The following is a 27,660-nucleotide window of genomic DNA, read 5'->3' as shown; positions in this document are numbered from 1 at the left end:
TAAACCGTGTGACAAACCGGTTAAGTCGTAATATAAAACACAAAAACGGGTTAATAAAACTTTGCTTAAAATATCAAAGAGCCGCCTTTTCATGCAACTTGCACATATTAGTAAATAGTATGTCACATTTCATTGAATTCGCTTTAGTTGTTGACTTTGTTAACCGTAATTTGTAATTTCATTAAGCTTAATTAGCAAATTGAAAGCTCAAACAAAAGGTTTTACAGTCACACATTGCTAGATTCTGACTAATTAAGAGCAATACTAATGAGAGCACACACATGCCCATAAATCATTTATCAAAATATTTAAAACAGTTAAAATGCCAAAAGAAAAACGCACCTGTTAAAAACTTTTGCGCAAAATATTTATATACGAATGTATGTATGTATATATGTTGTTGTACCGTTAGTTGTAGCAGAGCTAACTAAAATTGTAAATGCACTTTATATACACACACACACACACACACCCACATAAACTCACTCGCGTATACACAGCAAAGCAACAGTTAGAATTTTTGTTTGCGCGAGCGGCTGCTGCGTCCACTGAACTTAATCAACAACAGGTAGCTATGCCGATGAAGTAGCTGCTGCTAGTTATTTAATTTTGTTTGTATATACTGGCAAAAACTGAATAAATAGTCAACTGTGTAATAGTTGTTAATTTTGTTGTGCGTGTGTGTGTGTTTGCTGCACTTTCACTAGACGCGGCTCGTCATTCGCTGTTTCACACTTTGCGGTTTTATTTTCTATTTTTTCTTTCTTTTCATTTAACTAGCACTTGGGTTTTATATTTCTACGCGTGCGTAACGTTGGCAACGCATTTGCATACGTTGTTTTTAGGCTTAAACAGTGATTTTCACACAAACACAAGTATAAAACATGGGTAACACAAACAGCGACGAAAAACACGTCCGGACCGCTTGAAGTTTAAAAAATGTTTCTTCTATTTGTTATGTTCGCGCGAAGTTCGAGGCTCGAACGCTGTTTGAGCGGGAGAAATGGGTTCGAGTTCGACTCAAACGTTCTCCAGCCTAAGCAATTGTGCGAGCGAAAAATCGAGCCAGTCTATCGATATACATAAATGTCATAGCGCAAACTACATAATTATGGCGCACAGCTCACATTTCGCAATAACAGACTGAAGTAAAGACACAGTTCTTGCTAATACTTTTGCTAATAACATTCCTCGTTGAACTTTAACAATATATTTACAGACGATTTAATAAATATATATATGTACTGTCTACAACTAACATTTAATTTTCAACTTTTGTTGACTCTGACGGAGCCGCAGCATTCAATTCTTCTTCATCTTCTTGCTCTTCTACAACAGCTTCCTCCTCTTCTATAGCCGGCGACGCAGTATTGCCACTTGTTGTTGAATTGCTACGATTACTTGCAGAGACTGCACCAGCCGCCATATTGATCACATTAGGATTCGTATTGTTGAAAGCAGTGGCTGCTGCTTTATAGTACGCACTGTTGGCCAAGCTGCTCACCAGTTCCTGCTGTTTGGTAGCCGCATTTACCTGACTAGTAATGGATGCTACCGCGCTGGGACTCGAATGCTGGCTGTACTTGAAACCCGAAATGCTGTTCACCATGCTAGCATCGGGCGCAATGCTAAACCCAAAGTTAGCTGCCGAGGCCGTTGAGTGACGATCACGGAAATCCATTTTTCCACTGGACGTGGTTGGAGCCCGGAATCCAATATTAGGCGTATTGTAGCTATCCATCTTGAATACATGCCGCGGTGGTCCTTTGTTGCGGAACTTCTCTACACGCATCGTCTGCAAGGGGACAACAGGTCGACGCAAGAGACGGGGCTGGGACATTTCGCTGGTAGTAGACTCCCCGGCGTTGCCACCAACGGCTAATGCAGCGTTGCCCGGTTCAGTGCGTTGATCAAAATGCGGTTGTGTGTGGGCATTTACATCGGGCATTAGTACGCCTTTGGAAAGACGCTGAGCGGCCGTTAGCCTGTTGTGTTCAGGCAACGGTGGTGGCAAATGTACACACGCTGGCATATTGACGTTGGTACCAAGACCCAGGCGCTGCCGCACCTCGCTCATAGTTTGCTGGGCAGTTTGGCGTGCCTTGTCCGCGCCCATCTCCAGCATATAAATAAGTTCGTTACGATTGGCCAAGTGCTGTTGAATCTTTTCGCGGATGGGGCGCAGATGCTCAATGACTGCCTCCGACACGCGTTCCTTATACTTCGCAGTATCCAAAGTGTTTGCCTCACTCACCACCTGTTTAATGGTTTGGCCCGTAACTTGGGCGTGTATATTGACCAGATTGCTAACTCCGGGTCGCATGCTTGGACTGAACGAAATGTCCGATGTAAAGTCCGTGAGTGCCTTCTTGATCTTCTCAGCAATTTGATCCGGATTATCGCACAGATTGATAGTGCCCTTGGGATTCAAATCAGACTTGGACATCTTTTTCGAAGTATCACGTAGCGACAAGATCCTAGAGGCTTCGTTCTCTTCAATCATAGGATTGCAGACTGGAAACATTTCACCGTAGCGTGTGTTAAAAGTACGCGCTAAATGCTGCGCCAGCTGAATATGCTGCAGTTGATCAACGCCAACAGGCACATGAGTAGATCTATGGTATGGAAAATGATATTAAATAACAATTCGTTAATTTGTATTAGCTTTAGACCGTACTTGTAAAGCATAATGTCAGCTGCCTGCAGTACTGGATATACATAGAGTCCAAGCGGAACATCACGCAGCGTGCGAGATTTTTCCTTAAATTGCGGCAATTGTGCCAGCCTGGGCATGGTGCACAGTGAGCTGAGTATCCAATTGAATTCACTATGCTCCATTACGGCGGACTGCACAAAGAGCGTGCTTTGGGAGGGATCAACGCCGCAGGCTAACAGCGTTGCAGCCATGGTGAAGATGTTTTCTCGCAACACAGGCGGATTGTGTGGCATGGTTATTGAATGCATGTCCACAATACACAAAGTCACATCATCCCGGGCTGTTTGCAATTCAATCCACTTACGCACTGCGCCCAAATAATTACCCAGATGCATTGAGCCGGTGGGCTGTATGCCGCTGAACACCTTGCGCGGCCAGCGCATCTTGTGCTGCGAACAAAATCAATAGCTATTACATCACAACAGACAGTGGTCCCCCTCCTAAAAAACTTACGGCATTCTCATGATCACTGCCATGTGTTTTCTTTGCCGGCTTGCCGCCGTAGGATATTTGATGTGTGGCCGACTGGTTGCCGGCCAAGCGCCCCTGATGAGTGTTTGTATTTGACTGCAGCGTCTGATGGGAATTTATTAATCGCTTGGCCAAGGACATGAAGCGCTTCTGTGTCGCTATTCGCCGAACAACCTGTGCATTGAATTTACCAACACGAAACATTGCAAGTCTTTCGAATTTGGTACTCGTGGTAGTATTGAAAATAGAAAATAATGAAGTGTTACAGAACTTAAAAAACAAAATACGTATTTGCTGGTTCTTAAATTTTGACAGACATTAAAATAACAGTTGTGCTTCGTATCAGATGTTGTAAAGAAATCGAAATATCAATGCACATATGTTTCGCTTGTTCATTCGTTCAATTGAACGGTTCATATGTCAAGGAAGTAGCTCAATTGAGTTCAAACAGCTTATTATATTTAAGCAGTTCATTTGAATAAGCTAACTTTATAAGATTAAATGTACCGCCTGTTTTAAAATAAATTAACCATGTTTATTTTTGACGTGCATGCATGGCTTAGTCATTATCCCATAACGTATACCTGCTGTATCGCCGCCAGCACAGTTGCGGTATCAGAAGTAATTTGGTTCGCCTACAAATATATAAGAACATTTATACCGCGAAAAGAAGTCTTCGATGTGTTGATGTTCAACGAAAACGGATATGAATGCATTTTTCAGCATCACAAAAATGTAAATAAAAGTGCTCCACTTAAATGCAAAAATGTGAATTGTTCGCAGAACAGCATTAATCGCATAATTGAAACTATTGATAAGGCGCAGTACTGCATTGATATGGCCATGTTTACGTTTAACTCGACTGAATTATTTGAGGCTTTGAAACAAGCCATGGCACGTGGTGTCCAGCTACGCATAATTTGTGAGAATTCGAGAGCATTTAAGGCTGGGACCAGCATTTGGATGCTAATAAACTTAGGCGCTATGATGCGCGGACCTAAAAGTTTGAGTCTCATGCATCACAAATTCTGCATCATTGACGAGGAATTGCGTGTTGAAGAAATATGCCTGGAGCGGGGAAGACGCACTAAACCAAATCTCTGCAACAGTTGCATAATTAATGGCTCAGCTAATTGGACAATAAGGGGATTCGGCGGCAACTGGGAGAATATCGTCATCACCACAAACAACGTGATGATCAAGGAACTTCAGGCAGAATTTAATCGCATGTGGAAAGCATTTACAATTTCCTTAGAGCCAGTTGAAGATATGAAAATGTTTGCTTAAATGTCAAGGTATTTCAAGTAAGAGCAGCAGTGATCTAAACAATAAATGATATACATTTTGAAATAATTCATTTGAAATGTTCTTTCCGCGCCATATTTAAATCTTAAAGGAACGGTATATTGTTGCCGTCTCTGTTCACCGCCGACTCTTAATATATCGATACTTGCAAGTGAAATGTGCCTATCGACTGTAAAGTAAAGGTTGCGCGACCAATTCAAATTTTAAACAAGATTTTATTTCTAAGACAAACAGGCAATTTACATAGTTGCATTGTATTGCAATTTATATATTCATCGGAGATGTTTCGTTACAGTTGCACATATGAGAATTTCAAACACTCGGAAAGCTCGCATCGATCGAAATAGTGTTGCAAGTGCGGAGTCAACAGGCAGCTAGATGGTCAACAGTGGAATCGAGTTAAAAGTTGATAGGCTTACCGAAAGCGGCTGCCACGTTAGCTTCGCGCAATGCCTCCGAGCATGTCTATAAAGTAATAAAGAAAGCAGTTCTTTAGACTGTTTGAATCAAATCAACTGTCAACTTACAGGATGGGCATGGCAGACGCGGGCGATGTCTTCCGCAGAAGCGCCATACTCCATGGCAAGAACGGCTTCGTTGATGAGTTCGCCGGCAGCTGGACCAATGATATGCGTGCCCAGCACGCGGTCTGTAGCCTGATCGGCAAGCACTTTTACGAAGCCATCGGTCTCGTTGTTGGTCTTGGCACGCGAGTTCGCCATGAAGGGGAACTTACCAACCTTATAGGCCACACCTTCTTGCTTAAGCATCTCCTCCGATTTGCCCACCCACGCAACCTCGGGATGCGTGTAGACAACGCTGGGCACGCAGTTGTAGTCAATATGCACATGTCCACCGTTGATGCCCTCGATGGTGATCAAACCCTCATCTTCTGCCTTGTGAGCCAACATGGGGCCGTGAATGCAATCGCCAATGGCGTAAATGTTGGGCACTACTGTCTGGAAGGTGGCATTGACAGGAATGCGACCGCGATCATCCTTAACAATGCCCACGGCCTCCAGGCCCAAGCCCTCCGTGTAGGGGCGACGTCCTACGCTGACAAGCAAGGCATCGCACTGGATTTCTTCCTTTTCTCCGGATTTGGCGTTCTCCACAGAAACGGATACGTTGTCGCCGCTGCGAGAAGCGGCCATTACTTTGGTTCCTAGCTTGAACTTGAGGCCCTGCTTGGTGAGCACCTTTTGGAAGGTCTTGGAGACCTCAGTGTCAATGCCCACGCCGCCAATGGTATCCATAAACTCAATAGCGGTCACCTCTGCACCCAATCGGGACCAAACTGAACCCAGCTCCAAGCCGATGACGCCAGCGCCAATCACAACCATGTGCTTTGGCACTTTGGCCAGCTTCAGAGCACCCGTGCTGCTCACAATGACCTCCTCATCAATCTGCAGAATAGTTAAGCTTTTAGAATTGTCACTTGCAATCATAGATTGTGGACTTACTGTAATGCCTGGGAAGGGAGTCACTTCGGAGCCGGTAGCAATCAATATATTCTTGGTCTTAACCGTCTCGGTGGTGCCGTCCGCCTTTTTCACTTGCACCTCGTTGGGACTGACAATGGAGCCGAAACCTGTCAGTTGTGTAACTTTGTTCTTCTTGAAGAGCATAGCAATTCCACCAGTCAGCGCCTTAACAGCATTTGTCTTCTGTCCCATGAGCTTCTCCAGGTCAAGTGAAACGCTGCCGCAAATGACACCACGATTGGCCAAGTCACCCGAGTGGGCCATGTGATAGTAGTGGGAGTTGTTAAGCAGCGCCTTCGAGGGTATGCAGCCCACATTCAAGCAAGTGCCACCCAACGTTGCCTCTTTTTCCACACTGACGGTCTTCATGCCCATCTGGGCCGCTTTAATAGCGGCCACATAGCCGCCGGGCCCAGAGCCAATGACCACAATGTCGGCTTCATGAGTGCTCGAATAGGAGCGAGCATTCAATGCTCCCAAAATTGCTGCATTTGTGCGCAGTTGTGTCTGCAAGAGAATGAGAGAGAGAGGGAGGAAAAAGAATCGATATCATTGTTTTTGTTGTGTTTACGTTTACGCTAATCTCACGACACTTAGCACAGTTATTAATTTTTTGATAAACTGGCAGCTTAGTCAGCTGATAATAAACGATCGACCTTGACACCCGGCCACACACTTTTTTGACGTCATGGTGACGGTAAATTGCATTTAATGCCAAAACTGTGACCTATTTAGGTTAGAATTGCATAACCCCCCCTAGGCGAGATTCTCGACGATGATGATGTACCTTGGCCACAGTTGTCACAGCTCTGCGTAATGTCGACTGCATTGCTGTTTGGTTGGTTAATAACTAGCAATTAATCTTGTATGTAAATAAAAAAACACACAATTTTTGATGCTTGTTTCGAAGCTAAAACGAAAAATACACGAAATTCCGCAAAGGTGCACAGGTGACGGCCAATTTATCGATAGCAACTGCAGACCGATGAGTGCAGAGTTTGCAATCGTGAATTTAGCTACTTCAATCGGATTCTAGCAGATACCAATTGTTAGAGTTTCATGCATTAAAATAGCTAAATCAATTAAAAACAGCGGCTTAGTAAAATTGGCAACTTATTTTAAAATTTTAAAAATAGAATGGATTACCTTAATAAAACATTCGTACCGTCGTTTGTATATTCAAATCCAATATTAAAATAGCTAAATATCTAGCCAATATCGATTCAGAACTATTTTTTGCTTTGAAATATCAAAATAGCCAAGTCTAGCTATTATATTGCTAAAATGGCCAGCACTACCAGCATTTGGTCACACTTGTACGCGCACACAACAAGATGGCGAGGGTTTTGTACGCGAATTAGGTGGCAAAAAAGGCAATAAAAGTGCAAAATAATCGTTTAAAAATACATAAAAGTGTCGAGCGGCCGCAATAACAAGCTGGGCGCATATTGCTCGCGTTTTGTATATGCGGCAGCCTCTGGTAGAGAGTTGCGAAAGTTGCTGCGCTGTCTGGCCTTGTTGTAGTTGTTTTTGCTTCTGATTTATTATTGTGTGCGTACGTGCGTGTGCCTATATCGGTGTCCCTGCTCCTGACCCGCTGCCTTAAAATGAATAACAATTATGGCAATATTATGATGGATTCACCCAGATCCTCACCACACGGTGGACGTTCGCCTGTGGTGGCGCGCCAGGACTCATCAGGGACCCTTAAGACAACAATATCGCTGGGCAAGACGCCTACGATTATACACACGGGCCCCTTCTATTCAATGAAAGAGCCACCCGCCAAGGCGGACCTCACAGGTGATAAGGATCTCATGACAGAACATGGCCTGCATCACACACTTACAAAATTCAAGGAAAAAAAGTTCAAAGAGTCGCTGGCGTCCTTTCTGCCCAACATACCCGGCATCAATGACCTCACCTTGCACCCCGTCGAGAACAGTACGTTGCGCAGCGTCATCGAGAAGCCCCCCATTGGCGGCAAGGAACTGCTGCCACTAACCGCCATGCAACTGGTTGGCTTTCGTTTGCATCCAGGACCGGTGAGTCTACATACTAGCTTTTATCTATACAATAATTAATTAATTTAATTCGAATTGGTTTTCAGCTGCCGGAACAGTATCGCACTACATATGCAACACCTGCGCGAAAACACAAAAACAAGCATAAAAAGCACAAACACAAAGATGGCATTACACCTGGGGGTACGGAATCGACGTTGCTGGGTAAGTGCATGTGAGATTGACAAAATCAGGATACAGCTTTTATACATATTCTTTTAGATTCGGCTGGCCTAGAGACCTACGAAAAGAAGCACAAAAAACAGAAACGTCACGAGGATGATAAAGAGCGAAAGAAACGCAAAAAGGAGAAAAAGCGCAAAAAGAAGAATCAAAGTCCAGAGCCCGGGACTGCGCTTGGTGGCAGTACTGCTGTTGGAGGCATGGGCGGGCCAGTTATGGGTGCCACGCCTATGTCGACGGGCAGCGTTGGCGTCAGTGCCAGCCTGAATTCAGGCATGGGCATGAACAGTTTTCCCGCATCTATGCAAATGCAACAACAGCTGCCAATGCAGCAGCAACAACAAATGCCAAGTGGAGCGCTACTGGGCTCCGTATTGGGGACCAGCGGCAGTGGTGCTGGCAGTGGAACTGGCGGCCCAGGCAGCTTATTGATGTCACAGTTTTAGGCGAAATCCATTAGTTAATAGACTTGTCTCATTACCTCTCTCACACATACACACGCTCTCAGTTCCATAGCCCACACATACACAAACAAAAAAAAAAACAATCAAGGTGTCCAAAAGGAACACTCTAAATGCAATTTCTCGATAAATTTTCATGTCTAGTGCTTAATTAATAATTATGATTAATGTAAAATAATTTAAACTATAATTAGCAAACTTTTCGTTCGTTTATACATTGCTAGCTTAATGAGATTTATTTAATGCAAATTATGGTACAAATCCCAACATTTTTCGACCTAAATTCCAGCACGCCTACCCTAACTTTTACGCCTAATAACATCCATACATTTGTTTGTACATCTATAGTAGTTATGATCATACAAAATAATTTGCTTACAATCTAGTGTAGCTACAGTATTTTTCGTTTGCAATGGTTTGTTCTTCCAGCATGTAAAAAACTGAATATAAGCTGAGATTCAACAAAACAAAAAATATACTATAAGTTATTAAATATAAATATAAGCGCCTATTACAATAATAAAAAGCAAAAATGTATAACTAAAGCTCATTACCTTTTTTTATAATATTGTTTCAATTCAATTACGTGGACCGAATAGTTAAATGTGTTTGATATAATCTATAAACAAAAGTTTCATTGCACGTTGAATTCATTATCTTTAAATATTGATATCTTTATCAGTTGATAATTTCACAAGTCAGCGCTAAGATTTCAAATAAGAAATAACATAAGGGCTGTTCATTAAACTTCGATATCAAGCTATTCGGTTATTTTTTCCGATATAATTGTTTGAAAATCAATATTATCATATTTATTTCAAGTAAAAAAATGATTTCTCATCTGGTACAAATTATTTTTAAAAGGCACATTTCGGAAATATATATATATATGAGATACTTTAATATGTCAGCTATATATGCTATGCCAAGAAGATACACAAAATTGATTTAAAATTAAACTGTTAACGACACCGATAACGATTAATGTTTCACAGCTTTTTTTCGCTTGTGGTCAGCTGTTGTTGTCATTGTGTATTCGCTGGACAAATTTTCAACAGAGCTGCCAGACTTGCAAAAGCTCGCACAACTATTAGATATACATAAATAAATTATCTGTGAAAATGTTGTAATTAATAGATAGCCACAGAAACAAGATGTCAACTGCAGAGCACGTTTCGAATAGCTTGATTGAAGAATACAACCACGAGTTGCCCACCAACATAATGTATAAACAATCGTGTACAAACTTGCTGGGGCTTTCAGCTGCTGGGATGAGGGCGTGGATAAAGGGATTCGATACCGTTGTAACTGACTGCGATGGTAAGCAGCCTGAACCTGAATCAGACGTTAAAAATGTAGCTTCCTACAAGCGAGGATTTTGTTAATACTATTTTGCACTGCTGCCTGAGAATTGCATAACTAGCAATAAATATAAATAATTAAAACATTTGTGAGTTACATGTGTGCGTGTGAATCAGTAAACGTGTAAAATTTGAATGTCAATGTACAATGTCAAAGAGGCGACCAGCATGACCTTTAAAAGCCGCTACAAATTAATCTGAATGAAGCGCGGTTCTGCAAAGTTGTGAAATACAAAATTATGTGTATACATACATATGTATGTATCTATACATACATATGTAATTGAATCAATTTGCTCATAAAATTTATTCTGTTGTATTGCATTTTAGGAGTTCTCTGGGTATATGGCAATGCTATTGAAGGCGCCGTCGACACTATAAACCAATTGAAGTCCATTGGCAAAAGCATTTATTTTTGCACAAACAATTCAACGAAAACACGCTCAGAACTACTACAAAAGGGTGTCCAATTGGGCTTCCACATCACTGAGGATGGGATTATATCCACTGCCCATGCAACTGCTGCCTACCTGAAGAGATCGGATTTCAAGAAACGCGTGTATATCATTGGCTCTCAAGGCATTGCAAAGGAATTGGACTCTGTGGGCATTCCACATACAGAGGTTGGACCGGATCCCATGATCAGCTCCTTGGGAGATTTCATGGATAAGCATTTAAAGCTGGAAACGGACATTGGCGCTGTGGTTGTTGGGTTTGATGAGCATTTTAGCTTTCCCAAAATGACAAAAGCCGCCTCGTATCTAAGCAATCCAGAGTGTTTGTTTATTGCAACCAATACAGATGAACGCTTTCCCATGCCAAATCTGATTGTGCCCGGAAGCGGTAGCTTCGTTAAAGCTATCGAAACGTGTGCAGAGCGTGAACCAATTGTAATTGGAAAACCAAATCCGGCCATATGCGAGTCATTAATTAGAAATAAGAAAATTAATCCGGCAAGAACATTAATGATCGGCGATCGAGCCAATACCGATATATTGCTTGGCTATAACTGCGGCTTTCAGACCCTGCTGGTCGGCTCTGGTATACACCAGCTGAGCGATGTAGAGGAGTGGAAGCGTAGCGCAAATCCAGAGGACAAAAAATTAATACCGGACGTGTACCTGCCTAAACTGGGGGATCTATTGCCCTCAATAATTGAAAGCATAACTGGTGGTAGCTATTAATCTATTGGCTTTTTGTGTTATTTAACTGTTACTACTCAGGGACGCTACTAATTTAAAAAAGAAAACAAAAGAATTTAACTACAAAAAGTGTAATAAAATCTAGTACATTATGTACTAACTAACTAGCAAAGTTTCGAATAAAGTTACTAAACATTTTACAAAATGCTTATCTTTACTTAAATGCCGCATAGCTTGTGTAGCGCCTCACGCTCAAGCAGGTGCAAGCGAGAAAGAGAAAGAGGGAGCGCGATTTTTAGCGCAATCATGATGAGGTGCACAGTTGTGCTGGAAACTTACGCGTAAACGGCCGCAGTTATATTCTGAGCGTGATTTGAATACAATGTTTAAAGCCAGTGGGGTCAATTTGCTGGACGTGCCGCCTGAGCAGGTGAAAAGCTGGCTGGATAGCTTTGACACAGTAATTAGTGATTGCGATGGTGAGCATTTAAAAACAAATTGAGAGTCAGAGCAAAGAGCGCAGAGCTGCCATCTAACTGATCGTTTGCTATCGATAACATGATCGATGGGAACTAACGCGCTAATTTCAAACTGCTTGCCTCCAGGTACGCTCTGGCAGCATGAAACGGCAATTGAAGGTGTTGTCGCTGTAATGAATGCCTTGCAACTGCGTGCCGGAAAACAAGTGTATTTAATTACAAACAATGGACTGAAGACGCGACACGAACTTTGGCAGCGTGCCCAAAATTTGGGCTTTGAGCTGCCCAGCGAGGAGCACATCATTTCGCCCACGCAAACAATTGTGGATTATCTCAAGCAATGCGCGACATTTGACAGCACAAAGAAGGTTTTTGTGATTGGCAATACGGCCATAGCAAGAGAGCTAAAAGCAGCCGGCATCGAGAGCTTTGGAGCGGGCGAGGCGGATCAACTGCAGCCAGACGACACCTGGCAGCAGTTCGTTCAACGTGAGCTTACACAGCCCGCAGCCGCAGAGCATGTGGGCGCCGTTGTTGTCGGCTGGGATGAGCACTTTAGCTACTGTAAGGTAGCGCGTGCCTGTCACATTCTCAGCAGCAATGAGAGCTGCGCCTTTTTGGCCACCAATAAGGATGAGGTGCATAGGTATCCCAAATTCGCCATGCCCGGCACTGGTGCCTTTGTGTCCGCCATTGAAACCTGTGCGCAGCGCGAGGCGACAGAAATGGGCAAACCAAATCCGCTCGTAATACAATCACTGATTGACGCAGCTGCTCTGCAGCCTGAACGCACGCTAATGATTGGGGACTGGTAAGTGTGTGTCTAGTTGAATTGCTGGCCAGCTTTGTTAACTATTTTGTTTTGTAGCCCCAAAGTTGATGTCGCCTTTGCTAGAAACTGCAACATGCAATCGCTTTTGGTTGGCACAGGCAATTATCAGTTGGAAACGCTGTGCGGCAAGCAGCTGCCCATGCCAGATGTTTATCTGCCCCGATTGGGCAATCTCTTGCCATATATTTAAGCAACTTGCATAAACAATAAACGCTGAAGACATAAATGGGCTAAATCAACATAATAATTCGTCGGCTTTTATCATACGTATATCATATATGACTATGATAACAGATAACAAAATTTGCTGATTGAAATGCGCATTAGTTGTAGTATCAATTGATTTATTAGAGTTTGTTAAAAATACACACATAGTATATTTAGTTGCATGCATTTTCCTTAATATGCTGGCAAGCAAAGTTTATTAAAAATATATTATTTACTTATCACTAAGTATTCTTATAGTTAAAACGTGCATTAACAATCGCTGTTTATTTTTCATTTTACATATAGTATGTCTTTATATTTGTTTGCTATTTTGAAAGAAAATTGAACACATCTTTTAAAAGTTATTTCTTATATCTTATTGTTAGTTTTTGTCAACATTAATATATTTAGTTTAGCTATTTATTATTAACTACTTGCCAGCATATTAAACGCGACGGCAAATTCTTAACATTTTGTTTGCAATTGTGATGATCCTTTAAAAAGCTCTTTAGATAAACACAACGATTTAATTGCTATAGTTAATAACTTATTAAAAGTAGCGCATAAGCATTTATAGTAGTTATAGAACTTAGTGTATAAAAGCTCAAGCAACTTATGTACAAATTATATAGTTTGAAAGTTTCGTATGCCAATTTCAAAACAATTTCACAATTGAAATTGCGCTGAAATTGGTTGGATAAGAATATCCTCGAAATTTGTAGTCCTTGATATGTAAATTTAGCAGTGAATATTTAGCAATTTAGCGCGTAAAGAAATCCCAAAAAGCGTTCATAGTTGTTAGTAAGCAAATCAGATAAAGAGCAAATAATTGAAGCCATTTAATTATCAACATATGGATACTTTGCCACCCCCAGTCAATCCTCTTCCTATTTCATTTTGCTGCCTCGGTCGCTGCTCTTCATAGTTAACGCTTTGTGTGTCTCCTTGATTTCTTTAAGGACTGTGTCTAAATTGCTAAAAGGTAACATCAGGTGCTCGTTGGCGCATTCGCCAGTATGCGCGAGCTCCTGGACAGGTAACCGTACCAGTAGAACACATTAATCAGGAAGAACAACAATGGAAACACAATTCTCGAGGCGCGATCTATTTTGGACACCGAATTGTATTGCGGCGTACGTTTGCCCTTACGTCGCGCCTCCATCTCCTCGCGTCTATAAAAGGACATGCGACGCCGTCCGCTTGGCGTCGCGCTCTGCGCAGTTGAAGCTGCTGCTGCTGCTGCCGCCGCCGCCGCCGCAGCTGCTGAGGTGCAGGGCATTTCATCGGTGCGCAGCTGGGTTTGCTCATCATCCTCCTCATCGGAGAGCGCAGCTTTGCGTGGCTGGCGCTGCCGGCGATTGCCAAACCAATCCAAGCAGCGCCAAAAACTGAATCCTGTTAGGCCATGGCGACGATTGCGCGTGCTGCGTCTGGAGCGCAACATGCCCATGCCGGAGTGTGGCATATTGATGGCACACATGGATAGCGGTATGACTTCATAGATCTTGGACTCGCTGCTGCCGCGAAAATCCGACGGTCCGCTGGCATCCACGTCCGTTTCAGACTCTGCCGAGTCGGTGTCGAGCTCCTCAATGATGAAATAGCACTCGCCCGAGCCATATTTGGTAAAGTAGTGGACCACAGCAAACTGTAGTATGGTGGCAAAGATGAAGCCAAAGGATAGAAACACAAAAAAGTCCAGCGCGGTGGGATAGGACACCTTTGGCAGATCGGTGCGTGCCTCCAGGCCCAAGAATGTCATGGTCAGCACTGTGGTAATGCCAAGCGAAACGCGATCTGCAGTCGCCTCACGATTCAGCCAGAAGGATACCCAGCTGAGCACCACTAGCAGGCAGCAAGGACCATAGACCTGTATCAAAAAGTTGCCCATGTGACGCTGCAGATGAAAGTTGACCATTAGCATGGAGTACTCCGCTGTAAAGAGCAATCTTTGATTAGTCGCTTTCAATTAACTTTAGATTAGCCACTGAATGCCTACAAGGATGATGTGTCTCCAGCGTTATGCTGCCAGCCAAATTGGTTACCAATCCGCCGCCACTGCCAGCTACTCCCTTGCCCGAACCAAAGGCACCTTTGTCCAGCTTTAAGCCAGTGCCACGTACATGTTGATTTTTGGCACCAGGTCCGGCGAAAGTTGTCATCGCTTTGTTGCTGTTCAGCTGCTGCTTGCTGGACGGTGTGTCCTTGTTGTTATAATGCTCGGGCATGGGTGCGGCTGCCTTGTAAACAATGTCCGTTAAATTACCCGCCGGACAATCGACCAAATCGAATTGTGACAATTTCATGTCCTCCGCAATGGCAACTGCAGGACGCTCTTTGTTCCAGCGATAAATGACATCCGATGTGGTGTAACCAACTGTGCAAACGTGACACAAAATTGGAACCATTATGGGCGAGAGACAAAATTTGTATGTACATATGTGTGAGATTTGTTATTACCCAAACTTGGGCAATTAACTGAGATTGTCAGACAAGCGTAAGCTAGTGCTAATCTAACTTTATCTCCATAAATCGATTTGGAAGTATAACAAGTGTCTAAAAAATGTTAACAATTGAATTACAAATTCTTAACTATTAAATAAAACTATTATCAATTTATAAATTGAATAAGATTAAAACTTTTCAGATATCAGCTCTGACTAAAGCCAGCGTATTAAATAATTTAGCCTACTTCCCTTTATAAATTTAAAGCTTTTAACATTTAGTAATTGTTACGTGTTTATAAACAATTTCGCTTTATAAGTTACATTTGGCTTGCATATTTACATTTTTTAGTATGAAAGCAACTGATTGATTATAATAACTAATCTTTTTTTTAACAGTTATGCTTTAATGTTGCTGCTTAAAATTTAAAAAGCTTAACTAAATTGGCTTTAAGAGATTTTAGTTTGTTAAGAATTGATTTGCTTTGTCAGTGGAACTTCACATTTGTCATAGGAATCTTTTTCATATTTCACTTTCTTGCATTTGCTGCACAGCAATTGTCACTTGTGTGTTGGCTTAAATGTTTACTATCCGCACACGTACAGTTTAGTATTTTATTTATTTTATTTTGTTGTTGTCGCCTCGTTGCACAAGTTGCCAAACCGAGCAACATGTATGGAAAAGCGGATTGGTTTACCTTCTGACATTCGCTGAGTTTGGCAATATTTTGCACAAACTCGACGACGCATCAAATGGGAAATTGTCAACATTAAGTGGCAGGCAATAACAGCCAAGGGGGCTGGGCGGTAGGCAGCGCGGGGTAATTGAATTCTTGACTTGCATGCAACATTATTCAGAGCACATCGGAAGCAATAATACGAGCAGGTGCTCACCCAGGTGCTGCCTGTTAATTTAGCCAGCGAGATAAGGACTCGCAAATAATGTAACTGCCTTATGTACAACAATTTGGACAACAATTTTTTGTTGCTGGCGTTTGTCTGAGTGATGCATCAACGTCATAGTGAGAGATGAGATAGAACAGAGCAAAGCTTAATTGAAATGTCAGCAACAGTAAATGGAACTAGGCGACATTTTTGATTTAAATTTAAGCTTAGCTTAGTTAGACTTTCTCTAAGTGTTACTATAATCAATTCTTTGCGTTCTGAGCGTTAATGAGCTGCATTCGCTTAGGCTTAAGCCTGCTTCATTCAAAGCCGTTTCACTTAACAATTCCTCTGTGCAATGTCATGACATTAATTGAACAAACAAACACACACACAGATGCACACAAAGACATATGTAAATACATGAAAGCATATATGTATGCAGCGTTGTCCTTCCAACAAGTGGTCGCCATGGAGGACATGCCATTTATTAAAACTGACAGCGAGCAAATCACATCAAAGTGCTCTGAGCGTCAATTATGCATAAATTATGCCAGCACACGACCCCCCCACACCCTTTAGTCTGACCCCAATGCCCGTAGGAGTCGATTAGCATGCACATTTTCATTTTTACACTTACATGAGCCAAATTTCAGTGGACACTTCTGTATATCCATGGGAAAATCAGCGAGATTCATGGGGCAGCCGGCCTTAATCGTCAGTCGACTTGAGTATAACACACGTCCGTTCTGATAAATGCGCACAAACTTATTCGGGGTCGTTATTGTGTGCAAGTAGCTCTGTTTGCCATTGTAAAAATACGTATCCGGCTTCCAAATGCGCGCCAACATTGAGACTGACAACGCCAGCGTATCCTGGGCGCCCTCGAAGGCGAGACGTTTATCCACCCAGGATTGGCGAAAGTAACAATCCATTGAGTAGGTCTGCAATTGGCAGAGAGCATAAGTTAAATATATGCCGAATTGAATGTGCGACTTGACCAATGACTTCAATTTGACTTTAAAGTTAGCAGCTGTGATTTTCGTTAAATAAACTCTTAGCTTACCATATCCACCTCCGATATAGGACCCATGCTACGCACCATTATGTCGACTTCAATTGTGGCAGGCGGACCTGAAGACAATAAAAGAATTGAGATTAATTCTCAAAGTGAGCTTATTGGTCTAACAGCTCCAATTAAATTATGGATATGGAGAGGAGAATATTATTTAATTTATTAAGATCTTGGAACTGCTGTTATAAGTAAGCTAGGAAACTCATTTTAAATGCTGAATTAAAAATTATAAGCAAACTCTAATTTAGTCTTGCTAACTTAACATAAGTCTTTTGATAAAATAGCTAAATCCAAAAAGTAATTAAAGGTTAATTCTGAAATCTAAGCACAGATAATTTTGAGCAAATAAAAACTTTTCAATAAATTTAAATGCTTTCTAAATTGTTCGTTAAATTAGCTGCTGCTCTACAATTTAAATTAACTGAAGGTCACTTTCCAGCTGTCGATATAAACGAAAGGGAGATAATTCCCTGTGTCTGCCATTCAATCATTTAGCCTATGAATATATGAACAAGTGAAACGGAATTTAAATGTTGGCGCTGTACACAACAATGACACTTAAGCCGCTTGGCAGACCGTCTCATGCCACAGCCACAGCCTGCCCCAACCCACGCTCTACTGATTATATATGCACATTAGTATGTATGTGGGCGTGGCTGTAAGGATATATAGGCGTATCATCTATCAGCTTGCCACGTTGCCATGTATTTTGCGCTAATATGCAGTTTTTCATTTTCTTTTTCTTTTTTGTGTGTGTGTGCATTGTTGTTTTTTTTGCCTATGCGAACAGTTTTTAATGACTTTGGCGCTGAGCTTGGCAAACATGCGTTATGCATCCTGCCAGCCACACACACACTCGAGTCCTTATATCCTGCAACGTGAGGCAGTTTTAGTGTCGCTGCCACAGCTCACTTCTTAATGAAGTGTTTTAAAACAATGTAATAATTTGGGCTTAAGTTGCGTAAACTGAAAACTTTTTAGGCTTACCAAAGACGCATTAAGCCTCATTGAGTGCCAACGAGGCTTTTAAAGCAGCCACATTTTTTTTATTATGGCGCACCATTTGGAAAATTGAAAAGCTTATCAATTTGCATAGCGACAAACAAACAGGAAAAACGTCATAAAATTCTTTGGCAAATATTTGTCGCATCTGACTGACACTAACTATTTGAAGGGGAGTAAGCAGTAACCTCATCAGCAGCGTTATTATTGACGCTTTAGAAGCTGCTGCCAGCGATTTCCGCTTCATTAAATGCTTCCGTCTGTATATGTTTATATAATTCGCATGCTGATTACAGGAATTTGGCAAAGGGTAAACACCAAAGCATAAACAGCAGGGGCAGGGGCAAGCAGCAACGGAAACGGAAGCGTTAGCTAACTGCGGGAAGACTTCCAGACAAGGTAAGTCAAATTTCTAGCATTGAAGAAACATATTTAGAAGTGATAGATGCTGAAATATTTGTAATACAAAATTAAATTACACTAGGCAACAAAATCGAATTAGAATTATAATCTAATTATAGTTCATAAGCTTTGAAAACTGTAAAAAGTAAAAAATAAAACTAATTAGAAAACAAAACCATTCAATTTTATTAGAAACTTTTTTCATTTACTATTTTCATAACTAATCTTCACTCTTCTCATGCTTGCTAAATACAATTTAATCAAATAGTTTAACAAGTGCTTACCACCAAAATCCGGCCGAATGCTATTATCATAGCCACGCAATAAATTGTCTAGCAGCTCGGATATATTTGCATGATTATTGCTCTGCGTTAGCCAGGAGCGTGTGAGTGAGCCAGAGATGCCGGCTGGAATGCCAAACTCATCGACTCTATGGGTATCGCCGCGGCCTTTAATACTGCCGGCCATGACCCGATGGCCAATGGACACTTGCCAGGCATTTGGATAAATGCTGCACATTAGGACGCAGTAGCTAATCAAAAGTTTAAATATGCGCAAGTTTAAGCGTTGTCCTTGCCACAGCCACAGCCACATCAGCCTGCTCCTGCTGCTGTTGCCACAGTGTATGTTGGTGAGGTCAGCCGACGCATTGCCGGATGCTGTGCTGGTTGCAGCTGTTATTGCTGCTGCTGTTGCTGTTGTTGTTGTTGTTGTTGCTCTTCTTCTGCACATATTGCAAAAGGTTCTGGCCATTGTTATTGTTATTGTTGTGTCTGCTATTGTTTAGTCGACTGACGGACGAGTGTTCTGGCCTAATCTACACATCCGTTTGGCAAACATTTGTCGCTCCAACTGGCCGCAGTCCAGTTGCTCACTTGCTCCTGTGCCAGCAACTACTTTGGTCACAACTCCTGCTGCTGCTGACAGTTCTCGTTTACGTTTAGCCTTTGCGTTGCGTATTTATTTTCATTTATGCACCGGAAGTTGCACCCAACACTGGCCACTCTGTCGGCCATTCCCATTGGCTATGGCTAAAGCGCTTAGTCTTAATTTCTTGAAGCTCCATCCACTTGGCTCGGCTCCGCTCGCATTAGTTCCGTTTATCTTCTCTCTTCAAACTTCACTTTTTGTCTTTGTACAGTTTGCTACGCTTTGCCGGGCACATCTGATGAGTTTTATGATTTTAATTGTTTAAACTCTGCGCCTGCTTTTGGCATTCTCAATTGGCCACAGAGCAGAGCAAAAACTTGATGCAAGTGCTGCAAGCACAACTATTAATTTTTAATAAAACCAGTTCACTGCTTTCACTTGAGCTTTGCTGCTCAACACGCGGCGTATGCGTAATATACGTTGCGTATGCGTCATTTTATAAACTATACGCCTGGGAACCGCAGCAAATTAATGTAACCTGGGCACGTGCCCACTCTCAAGTCATCAGCGCTGGAGTATTATAATTTTTTTTGCTTTTTAATAAATGCAAGTTGTCAGCAGCTGCCGGTAACAAATTGTAAGTTACAGCTTAATTGATGCAAAGTTATTTAATCAAATAAATATGCGCTGGGGCCAACCAGGCGGGCTGCATTACAGGACGCTAATGAAAAATCAACTGCCAGAGCGCGCACTGATGAGCGCATCCAAGGCAACCACTACTCATCATTCTAATTATGCATAAAACAATGCGACCCATTATGTCTCACCCACTAACCCAATTTTTCGCATGGCCAGCATATGTCTGGGCCATCAGGTAGTAGCATCGATAGCCACACACAATACCAAGTGTGAGGCACACTCTCTTTCTCTATGGCCACTTGCATTTTGCCTTGCCTTCAAGACGAGCGGGCGATAGCATTAGTGTGGCCACGTCTAGGCTTAGTCAATGCTACTTGCCACTTGATTGGAGACTGGTCTTTGCTAATTATGCATGTGACCGAAAGCTGTTGTTCGGAAATTTGCATTAGGCACAGTTGGTTTATCCCAGGCTTAGGCTGATGCAAAATTAAGAAAATGCACACTTGCTTGCATTGTTGTTTATTGAAAGACTTTTTGCCATTGTTTATGTTGCTGTGATTAACAGAATTGATAAGATTAAGTTTATTTTTTATAATATATAAGCCTCAAATACAAATATAATATACAAGTTGAGCAATGCCAAGCAAATTGCTATTTTCGATATGAATTTCTTTAAGCCTTTTAAACTAAATTTATTTATTTAACTAGCTGTCTAAAGCTGTTAACTTATTTGTAACCCAAAGCTTTCTGTAATTGGCCCACATAACATATTGAGCAGCAGATCATAAATTCTGAAACCTAATCTGAGACTCTCCACTTTAATAAAATTCAAGCCTTTTGTTTTTTATTTTCTTTTACGCTTGTTATTAAAACAAACAAACGGGAATCCAAAGCAGGCATCATATGCTTTACTTCTAATTTCTAACGTTTTCTTTTTTTGTGTTTTTTGGCTTAAACCCCAAACACTTTGTGCCTTTGTTAGCTGGCGAACGGGTTAAGGGCGGACCCGGACCCACAAGCGTAGAGCACAACTTGAGCACGTTCAACGCATTTTCTCATCAACGTCGTCTAAATGCACTCAATTTTGAAGGCTGCCCCTGCCTCAGCTCGCTGGCTGCTTCCGCTCTTGCTCTGCTCTCTATACAATATGTCGCCTTTTTTTTGGGGTTCGCCAGCTTGCATTGTTAGCAGACGCTGCATGCTTTAGTCTAGGGTATTGGGTGGGCTTGCTTGCATTTAAAATAAAATTTTAAATAGCACACATAACAAGTTAATTACTCAACTAATTATAGTTGTTACAAACAAATAATGCTAGTGGCTGTATTTAATTACTTGTGCTTATGCTTAAGCGCTTGTGCTATATTTAATTAGCAGCCTATATTTAATTTCAAATATGCCTACTTAGTTTGTTTAGAGTGCGACTTGCCTAGTCAATAATTTTGCTAAGCATTTAACTTGCTTTTTCGCTTCTGTGGCCCTGTGGCTGCAGCAGGTGGTTTCTATGGACCCATATAGTCTGCTCTGGCATTATTTGGTTGCTTTTTGTGCGCCTCAGTCGTTTACAAATGAATTGTGCATTTCAAACTGCCAGCCCACATTTATTTTTATATAAGCTTCATTTTTTAGGCTGCGTGTGAAATTGCATTGTCAAGAGTAGAAAACAGTTACCACAAGTTTTCCAGTTAAGCTAAGTAGCCTTAAATGAAGGACGCAATTTAATTAAATGCAAGCCAAAATTTAGTTTTTTATGCGGCTTATGCGGCGTATGATGAACTTTTGTGCTGCAGTTGATGCTTAATTTAATTTAAGACTTTGTGCGCTTTCTATAATTGAATTTATTTTTTAACTAACACAATCGCTCAACAACTAAGTCAGCAGTTTTACATTTGTTTGATTTCACTCAATGAGTGCTTCATATATTATTTTGATGCCTAAAACGTATTCCCAAAGCCAAAGTAAACAAAAATCATTTCAAGTAACTTGCAAATTTAATGAAAGCAAATGCAACGCTTAAAAAAAAATCAAACTATCTATGCATGGCACGACGGGCATGGGGGTGGTCTACACACACAGTTGTCATATAATGATACACAAAATGCAATGCAGTTTATAAAGTGCAGCAAAGTCGACGCTTAAGTAAACTTGATGGAGTGCCCCAAGCTGACTTGTTAGGTCAACTGACAAATCCCCGAACCAATTCAATAAGAGCAATAAGGCAAAGCGCTTGGCCAAATCGAACAGACTGGGGAGCTAAGACCGCAGTAGTATAAAAGCCAGAAGTCAATGGCTGTATGGCATATCGATGTGGATATACTCTTTTAAATAATAACTAAATAGTTTTTGTATAACAAAATGTTAAGTGGACTACAGTGATGATAAAATGTCGATTGGTATTTTATTAATAAATATGATTTAGCTTAGTACAAGTCGTATGTTTGGTTTGGCTTTTCCCTTTCCGATGTTGAAATTCAATTAATTTAAATGTAGTTTTTGTTAGACTTTTGTTACTCACGCCCTCGCTTACATGCATGAATGTTTAAAAGTTTTTTTTCTTTCATTATAGGGTGTGTGCCTAAACGCATCACTTTACAATGTAAATCTCAAGAGTGCGATGCCCAACAGTCGTAGCTGTAGTTGTTGTTATTTTTTTGTAGTCCTGCTGCTTTGCATTTGCCTATTTGAAGGATGCGTTGTAATGTGATAACGGCGTCTGCCAAAAAATGAAAAAGAGAATTTCGTGGAAAAAACTAAGCACTTGTGAAATATGAAAATTCTACACCGCTGTCTGCAGCAAAAAATTCAAAGTGAAAGCTTAAGTGCAGGTTTAAGAATAGATTAAATTTATAAACTAAATTTAAGTCCAACAATAAATTGAACTGAAGTAAGTCCACTTAAATCGCTTGCGCCAACCAACACAATTTGCATATTATTTTGTTGAGCAAAAAAATACAGTTAATATTACTTGGATTAACTAGTAAGCCTGGTTAACCGAAATCGCTGCTGCATCCAATTTACGAGTCTCGAATGAACTATTAATAGTCTGCCTTAATTTCACTTAATTTACGCACTTTACTGTATTTTTTTTTATTGAGTTCTAATTGTCATTCGCGCTGCGGCTTTATTGAATATTTAATTCTCAATGCGGGTCAACCGCACTCTCAATTGATTTTTAATGCGTTCTAAATAATACAGCATATACATATGCCATAATACAAATATATTTTTTATAATTATGCACTTGTCAATGTTGTATGTTTGAGTGTCTGCAATTTTAAATTAGCATTTGGTTTATTTGGTTGACTATCGATGTTGATTTGGACATTTTAATTGCGCTTTCAATGTAGATAATGAAGCGTTTGTTTAGATAAAATACAACAAAGCGATTGACATTAGCAGTAATTATATTTTAGACATACGAAGTGGCGTTTAATTCGTTCAATGTGTTTGAATTATAACAAAAGCCAAATATACTTAATTTAATTGATAATAAATTATTAATATTTCACGTTAATTATTCTGACAATCAAAAGTTTCAAGCCTACACAGCATGCATTTCTTTAAGGTTCGTTGTTAATAAATATTACGTATACGCCATAAAACACAGTAAATAATTCTTTGTTAACAATTAAATTCAGCGCAGCTAGCAATTTAAATTTAAATTTAATTAAAAGTTATAAACTAATTTTTTAAAAATTCTAAATGAAAAACGTACAGCTTAAAATTACGCATACGCCACGTTATGTTGACTTTTTAAATATTTGCGTTATTTATTAAATTGTTAGAACACACTTTATACACTGCACTATTATTTATATAGTTCAAGAATATGCGTCAATTAAATTGTCATTAACTTTGTTCACTTCTAATCACCTACAAAATAATTTTTGGAATGCCGCCGGCCAAATGCCATTCAAAATTACAGCAAACAAATCGACAGATAAGATTAATGCGCGTTTGGCGGTTACACAAATATAACTGTATATTTAATTATTTTTTCGGGATCAGAAGAAATCACGTCGAGACGCGCCAAGCGCGCAACGCAAACTGAAACGACATTTAAGCCCCAACGCTTGGCCAAGATTCAATTGTGCAGCAGGCAACATGAGCAGAGGATATGCCGACAGCATAAAGCGCACACATACACTCACACATACAAATACGCGCGCACACAGAGCTGGAGGCAGTACATTCATGGGCATGCAAAGGGCGCACAATCAGTGAAACCCCAAGCCGCCTCCCCCAGCAAGCGAAAGTGGGATCTAAATCATGGCAGATTCCATTAACACTGAGTTGTGGGTAGCTGCCATTCATAAATGCGACCAAGACCGAATCTGTTTACGTCTGAGCTTCTGCGCAGGCGCATCTCAGAGCTCCGACAGCTGTTCGCTTACTTATTTATTATGATTCACCTGTTGAATGCAGCGCAAACTTTTGAGGGGCATGTCACTGCCTAAGTCAAAAGTTTGACAGACCAATTACAATTTTCGGCTGACAGCTAAATTTTTGGGCTAACGACAAAATTGAACATATTAATGTACAAAATTTTACTATAAAAGGTTAGTTTGTCTTTTCAGCATTAAACAGTTGAGTTCAAGATGGCAAATTTGGCATTGTTCAATCTCATTGTGTACAATTTATTGCAAATTAATTTACAAAATGTCATAATATTTCATTGCTGGAAGCTCACAGGTGAATATGTAAAAAATTTTAAATTACAATTATATATATAGTATTAAGGTTAAATGGAACATTAAAAACTCTGAAGAAAATTACGTATACGTAACTTGCATGTATATATATAAATTGTATTTATTAATTTTTATTAGAAAAATATTAGACTTTTAAAATTTATTTCTCACTGTATTACAGCGCTTTATCCATTGGCCCAGCTATTTTCGCATAATTCCATATTCTCGCAATTTATTTATCTGAACCAGTCCCATGAGAGTCTAGCTAATTTTCACAAAGAATATTTGGATAGCGAGCTGACCAAGCTGGGTGTCTTTTTGGACATGAACTGTGCACACAGCGCGTTTATAACTAATCAAGTATGTTTAACAAATATAAAACTGTATAACTAGCCAGTCTTTATTTATTGTTAGTCAAGTCGACAACGGATCTTTACGCATTATTTCCAATGGTCACTATACGATGAAACTGGCAACATGACGCAGTTGGTGCAACAATTTGAAAACGCAAATCTGAGCATTAATGCGGATGTTACTTATATTAAGCCAGCAAAGTTGCATAATGACAGCGTTTTTATACTCTATGATGTTTACAACAAGGGCAGTCATTTGGGTGGTAAACTAAACATAACCATCGATCAGAGTGTTTACTGTAATGAAAGCTCTTGTGTGCGGCAGCATTATTTGAGTGATTTATACAAGAGAACAAGATTGCAACAGCGCAGCGATTTGAGCGGCATTACCTTTAGGCATGCAGCTGTGGTAATATTGAAGCTACAATTGCAAGCCAAGTTTATATATAAAATATTAATTGCAGGTAAGCAAAGTGCCCATCAACTCAAGTGAGGACAAGCTGCTGGAGTTTTTGGAAAGCGAAAATGAACCGCATTGGGACTTTATGTCGCGCATGCTTTATAAATCGAATGTGCATCTACAGGAGCTGTTCAAATTTAAGTAAGTCGTTAATTATTTTAGTTATTTAAATGCTAAACTATTGCCGCTAGTGTTAAATTCCATTGGATGGATCAGTGGAGCATTAACGATTATATAGGTGGTGCTATGGGCGAGTTGGTTACGGAAGCTGCCGAAATATCTTCAACGCCTTTCGTTATTTCACCAGCACGCTTGACTTATATATTCCCATTGACCGATGTAACACAGTTTCGTTCGATTTGCATATTTCGCACGCCTCACAATGCGGGCATACAGATGGGCGTGTTTCTGGCGCCCTTTAAGCCAAGTGTGTGGCTAACCTTTGGCTGCCTGCTGCTGTTCTCCAGCCTGCTGCTCTGGCTTATATTTCGGCTCGAGCATCGCTGGACGCAGCACTGTCTGCAGTACATGCCATCGATACTGACGAGTTGCCTGATTACCTTTGGCGCTGCTTGCATACAAGGCTCCTACTTGATACCACACTCGTCCGGCGGACGCTTGGCGTTCATAGCGCTGATGCTAACCTCGTTTCTAATGTACAACTATTATACATCGATTGTGGTCTCCACGCTGTTGGGCTCGCCGGTGCGTTCAAATATCAAGACGATGCAGCAGCTGGCGGATAGCTCACTCGATGTGGGCTTTGAAGACATTGGCTTCACCAGAGTGTACTTGGATGTGAGTGTGTCCCTAAATTTTAGCAAGTATAGCAAGCTACTCTTTGCAGAGTTCACCACGAGCGGATATACGCAGCTTGGTGCGGCAAAAAGTGGAGAAGCATGACCCCAAAAGCATTTGGCTAACAGGCAAGGAAGGCGTGCTGCGTGTTCGTGATCAGCCCGGCTATGTGTTTGTCTCGGAGACGACCTTTCTCTATACTTTTGTGGAGAAATATTATTTGCCACATGAGATATGCGAACTAAATGAAATTAGTTTTCGTCCAGAGAGCGCACTCTATGCTATGATACATATAAACTCCACATATCGGGAGCTGCTCAAGCAGGCCATGGTGCGCATGCTGGAGTCTGGCATTACCTCCAAGCACAGACTCTTCTACAGCAAGTCCAAGCTGCACTGCTTCTCCAATAATTATGTCATCAATGTGGGCATGGAGTATGCAGCGCCACTTTTTATAGCTCTGCTTACAGCTTATATAGCAGCCATATTGATTTTTGTCATCGAGATTGTTTGGGCCCGATTGGGTAGGCGTCAACTACAGAGTGTAGAATGAACTTAAGCATATTATATTCCGAAATATAATAGCCCAATTAGTCTCATGACAAGTCCATCAGTGACTGTCAGTAAGCTTAGTCATTATCCTGACAACTATAAACGTCCTTGCATGTTAGATATTTATGCACAGTTATGCAACTCAAGTTTACTGCAAATAGAAGCTACACTATGACTCAATTAAGTCCTATAAACTTTTTACTTTTTTCTTTCTTGCGCTATAGCAACACAAATTGCTTAATTACTACTGCAAATCAATAGATTCTAGTAACTAAACAAAAGTTATAAAGCTGCAATTTAAAATAATCCCTTACCGTACTATGTCCATTACCAAACTTTAATAAAACTTTGTTGTAAATTATGGCTTCAATTACATTTTTTTGGGGAAACTATTAAGCGTCTTTGCATGTTGATTTCATTTAAATATTGTTTGCACACCAAACTAACCCAAATAACTTGCATACTTGATTTCTATATAAGTCTAAAATCTGTTGCAAGTCGTCACTGTCAGATAGATAAACTTAAACATGTCAGTTTTGGCATTATTTCAATTCATAAGCTACAATTTGCTGCAAATAAATCTAAGCAATGTGCTCATATTTCATTGTTGGAGTCCAGCAAGTGTGTTTCAATATTTTCTAAGCCACACATAAATTAAACTGTTTATGTTTCTTTTAGCTTTGCTGTTCATGTCGCAACTTTTTGGTCACAACAATATGTTTTCGCAATTTATAAGTGTCAATCAGTCGCATGAGACTTTTTTAAATTTAGAAGTAAACTATTTGGAT

The 27,660-nt window shown here is 40.7% G+C and overlaps 9 protein-coding genes across 14 annotated transcripts in view; 5 read left to right on the top strand and 4 right to left on the bottom strand.

Annotated features, from left to right (window-relative positions):
- The window catches only part of LOC108599968 (rab11 family-interacting protein 4B), a 40,291-nt gene extending 39,363 nt beyond the window's left edge, over positions 1–928 (bottom strand). For 5 of the 6 annotated variants that reach the window (XM_017987220.2, XM_017987224.2, XM_017987226.2 and 2 more), the window contains exon 1: positions 343–928. The gene's annotated coding sequence lies outside the window, so the exon portion shown is untranslated. The remainder of the gene's footprint in view (positions 1–342) is intronic. The other variant, XM_017987221.2, reaches the window with a different exon arrangement.
- Positions 929–1,197: 269 nt separating this feature from the next.
- On the bottom strand, positions 1,198–3,510 carry LOC108598425. The gene is made up of 3 exons (XM_017985051.1): positions 3,170–3,510; positions 2,678–3,105; positions 1,198–2,615 (listed from the first exon to the last, which is right to left on the bottom strand). The coding sequence occupies exons 1-3, from the start codon at positions 3,389–3,391 to the stop codon at positions 1,262–1,264; spliced, it is 2,004 nt and encodes a 667-aa protein (XP_017840540.1). The 5' UTR covers positions 3,392–3,510; the 3' UTR covers positions 1,198–1,261.
- A 208-nt stretch (positions 3,511–3,718) lies between these two features.
- Positions 3,719–4,497, top strand: LOC108598092 (mitochondrial cardiolipin hydrolase). The gene has a single exon (XM_017984706.1). The coding sequence runs from the start codon at positions 3,719–3,721 to the stop codon at positions 4,472–4,474; it is 756 nt and encodes a 251-aa protein (XP_017840195.1). The 3' UTR covers positions 4,475–4,497.
- Positions 4,498–4,730: 233 nt separating this feature from the next.
- Positions 4,731–6,930, bottom strand: LOC108601040 (dihydrolipoyl dehydrogenase, mitochondrial). Its single transcript, XM_017988926.1, has 4 exons — positions 6,764–6,930; positions 5,956–6,483; positions 5,020–5,898; positions 4,731–4,957 (listed from the first exon to the last, which is right to left on the bottom strand). The coding sequence occupies exons 1-4, from the start codon at positions 6,803–6,805 to the stop codon at positions 4,892–4,894; spliced, it is 1,515 nt and encodes a 504-aa protein (XP_017844415.1). The 5' UTR covers positions 6,806–6,930; the 3' UTR covers positions 4,731–4,891.
- Positions 6,931–7,293: 363 nt separating this feature from the next.
- Positions 7,294–9,187, top strand: LOC108598752 (mediator of RNA polymerase II transcription subunit 19). The gene is made up of 3 exons (XM_017985488.1): positions 7,294–8,021; positions 8,087–8,204; positions 8,262–9,187. The coding sequence occupies exons 1-3, from the start codon at positions 7,584–7,586 to the stop codon at positions 8,666–8,668; spliced, it is 963 nt and encodes a 320-aa protein (XP_017840977.1). The 5' UTR covers positions 7,294–7,583; the 3' UTR covers positions 8,669–9,187.
- Positions 9,188–9,745: 558 nt separating this feature from the next.
- LOC108598856 (glycerol-3-phosphate phosphatase) lies at positions 9,746–11,376 on the top strand. The gene is made up of 2 exons (XM_017985614.1): positions 9,746–10,003; positions 10,375–11,376. Exons 1-2 carry the CDS (start codon positions 9,838–9,840, stop codon positions 11,226–11,228), a joined length of 1,020 nt encoding a protein of 339 aa, XP_017841103.1. The 5' UTR covers positions 9,746–9,837; the 3' UTR covers positions 11,229–11,376.
- A 143-nt stretch (positions 11,377–11,519) lies between these two features.
- Positions 11,520–12,856, top strand: LOC108599159 (glycerol-3-phosphate phosphatase). Its single transcript, XM_017985946.1, has 3 exons — positions 11,520–11,665; positions 11,792–12,476; positions 12,534–12,856. Exons 1-3 carry the CDS (start codon positions 11,569–11,571, stop codon positions 12,685–12,687), a joined length of 936 nt encoding a protein of 311 aa, XP_017841435.1. The 5' UTR covers positions 11,520–11,568; the 3' UTR covers positions 12,688–12,856.
- A 456-nt stretch (positions 12,857–13,312) lies between these two features.
- LOC108600810 (gamma-aminobutyric acid receptor alpha-like) lies at positions 13,313–19,438 on the bottom strand. Its single transcript, XM_017988595.1, has 5 exons — positions 18,797–19,438; positions 17,100–17,167; positions 16,674–16,977; positions 14,704–15,081; positions 13,313–14,639 (listed from the first exon to the last, which is right to left on the bottom strand). Exons 1-5 carry the CDS (start codon positions 19,263–19,265, stop codon positions 13,693–13,695), a joined length of 2,166 nt encoding a protein of 721 aa, XP_017844084.1. The 5' UTR covers positions 19,266–19,438; the 3' UTR covers positions 13,313–13,692.
- Positions 19,439–24,616: 5,178 nt separating this feature from the next.
- Positions 24,617–26,946, top strand: LOC108600809 (ionotropic receptor 75a). Its single transcript, XM_017988594.1, has 6 exons — positions 24,617–24,710; positions 24,891–25,069; positions 25,124–25,471; positions 25,527–25,663; positions 25,714–26,320; positions 26,370–26,946. Exons 1-6 carry the CDS (start codon positions 24,617–24,619, stop codon positions 26,871–26,873), a joined length of 1,869 nt encoding a protein of 622 aa, XP_017844083.1. The 3' UTR covers positions 26,874–26,946.
- Positions 26,947–27,660: the final 714 nt, after the last annotated feature.

This window comes from Drosophila busckii, chromosome 3L (genome assembly GCF_011750605.1).
Source record: "Drosophila busckii strain San Diego stock center, stock number 13000-0081.31 chromosome 3L, ASM1175060v1, whole genome shotgun sequence".
In the NCBI taxonomy this organism is placed as follows: domain Eukaryota; kingdom Metazoa; phylum Arthropoda; class Insecta; order Diptera; family Drosophilidae; genus Drosophila; species Drosophila busckii.
Note: the sequence above shows the minus strand (reverse complement) of the source record. Positions and strands in the feature narration are given on the sequence as shown.

Coding starts and splice junctions, on each gene's coding strand:
- LOC108598752 (XM_017985488.1), top strand. CDS start 7,584: ATGAATAACAATTATGGCAATATTATGATGGATTCACCCAGATCCTCA. Junction 8,022..8,086: donor TTCGTTTGCATCCAGGACCG/GTGAGTCTACAT, acceptor ATTGGTTTTCAG/CTGCCGGAACAGTATCGCAC. Junction 8,205..8,261: donor TACGGAATCGACGTTGCTGG/GTAAGTGCATGT, acceptor ATATTCTTTTAG/ATTCGGCTGGCCTAGAGACC.
- LOC108600809 (XM_017988594.1), top strand. CDS start 24,617: ATGGCAAATTTGGCATTGTTCAATCTCATTGTGTACAATTTATTGCAA. Junction 24,711..24,890: donor TCATTGCTGGAAGCTCACAG/GTGAATATGTAA, acceptor ACTGTATTACAG/CGCTTTATCCATTGGCCCAG. Junction 25,664..25,713: donor CAGGAGCTGTTCAAATTTAA/GTAAGTCGTTAA, acceptor TATTGCCGCTAG/TGTTAAATTCCATTGGATGG.
- LOC108598856 (XM_017985614.1), top strand. CDS start 9,838: ATGTCAACTGCAGAGCACGTTTCGAATAGCTTGATTGAAGAATACAAC. Junction 10,004..10,374: donor CGTTGTAACTGACTGCGATG/GTAAGCAGCCTG, acceptor ATTGCATTTTAG/GAGTTCTCTGGGTATATGGC.
- LOC108598425 (XM_017985051.1), bottom strand. CDS start 3,391: ATGTTTCGTGTTGGTAAATTCAATGCACAGGTTGTTCGGCGAATAGCG. Junction 3,106..3,169: donor GCAGTGATCATGAGAATGCC/GTAAGTTTTTTA, acceptor TTTTGTTCGCAG/CACAAGATGCGCTGGCCGCG. Junction 2,616..2,677: donor GCTGACATTATGCTTTACAA/GTACGGTCTAAA, acceptor TCCATACCATAG/ATCTACTCATGTGCCTGTTG.
- LOC108599159 (XM_017985946.1), top strand. CDS start 11,569: ATGTTTAAAGCCAGTGGGGTCAATTTGCTGGACGTGCCGCCTGAGCAG. Junction 11,666..11,791: donor AGTAATTAGTGATTGCGATG/GTGAGCATTTAA, acceptor GCTTGCCTCCAG/GTACGCTCTGGCAGCATGAA. Junction 12,477..12,533: donor ACGCTAATGATTGGGGACTG/GTAAGTGTGTGT, acceptor TTTGTTTTGTAG/CCCCAAAGTTGATGTCGCCT.
- LOC108598092 (XM_017984706.1), top strand. CDS start 3,719: ATGTTTATTTTTGACGTGCATGCATGGCTTAGTCATTATCCCATAACG.
- LOC108601040 (XM_017988926.1), bottom strand. CDS start 6,805: ATGCAGTCGACATTACGCAGAGCTGTGACAACTGTGGCCAAG. Junction 6,484..6,763: donor CTGTGACAACTGTGGCCAAG/GTACATCATCAT, acceptor ATTCTCTTGCAG/ACACAACTGCGCACAAATGC. Junction 4,958..5,019: donor GCGTCTGCCATGCCCATCCT/GTAAGTTGACAG, acceptor ATTACTTTATAG/ACATGCTCGGAGGCATTGCG.
- LOC108600810 (XM_017988595.1), bottom strand. CDS start 19,265: ATGGCCAGAACCTTTTGCAATATGTGCAGAAGAAGAGCAACAACAACA. Junction 16,978..17,099: donor CTATATCGGAGGTGGATATG/GTAAGCTAAGAG, acceptor TGCCAATTGCAG/ACCTACTCAATGGATTGTTA. Junction 14,640..14,703: donor GCTGGAGACACATCATCCTT/GTAGGCATTCAG, acceptor TGCTCTTTACAG/CGGAGTACTCCATGCTAATG.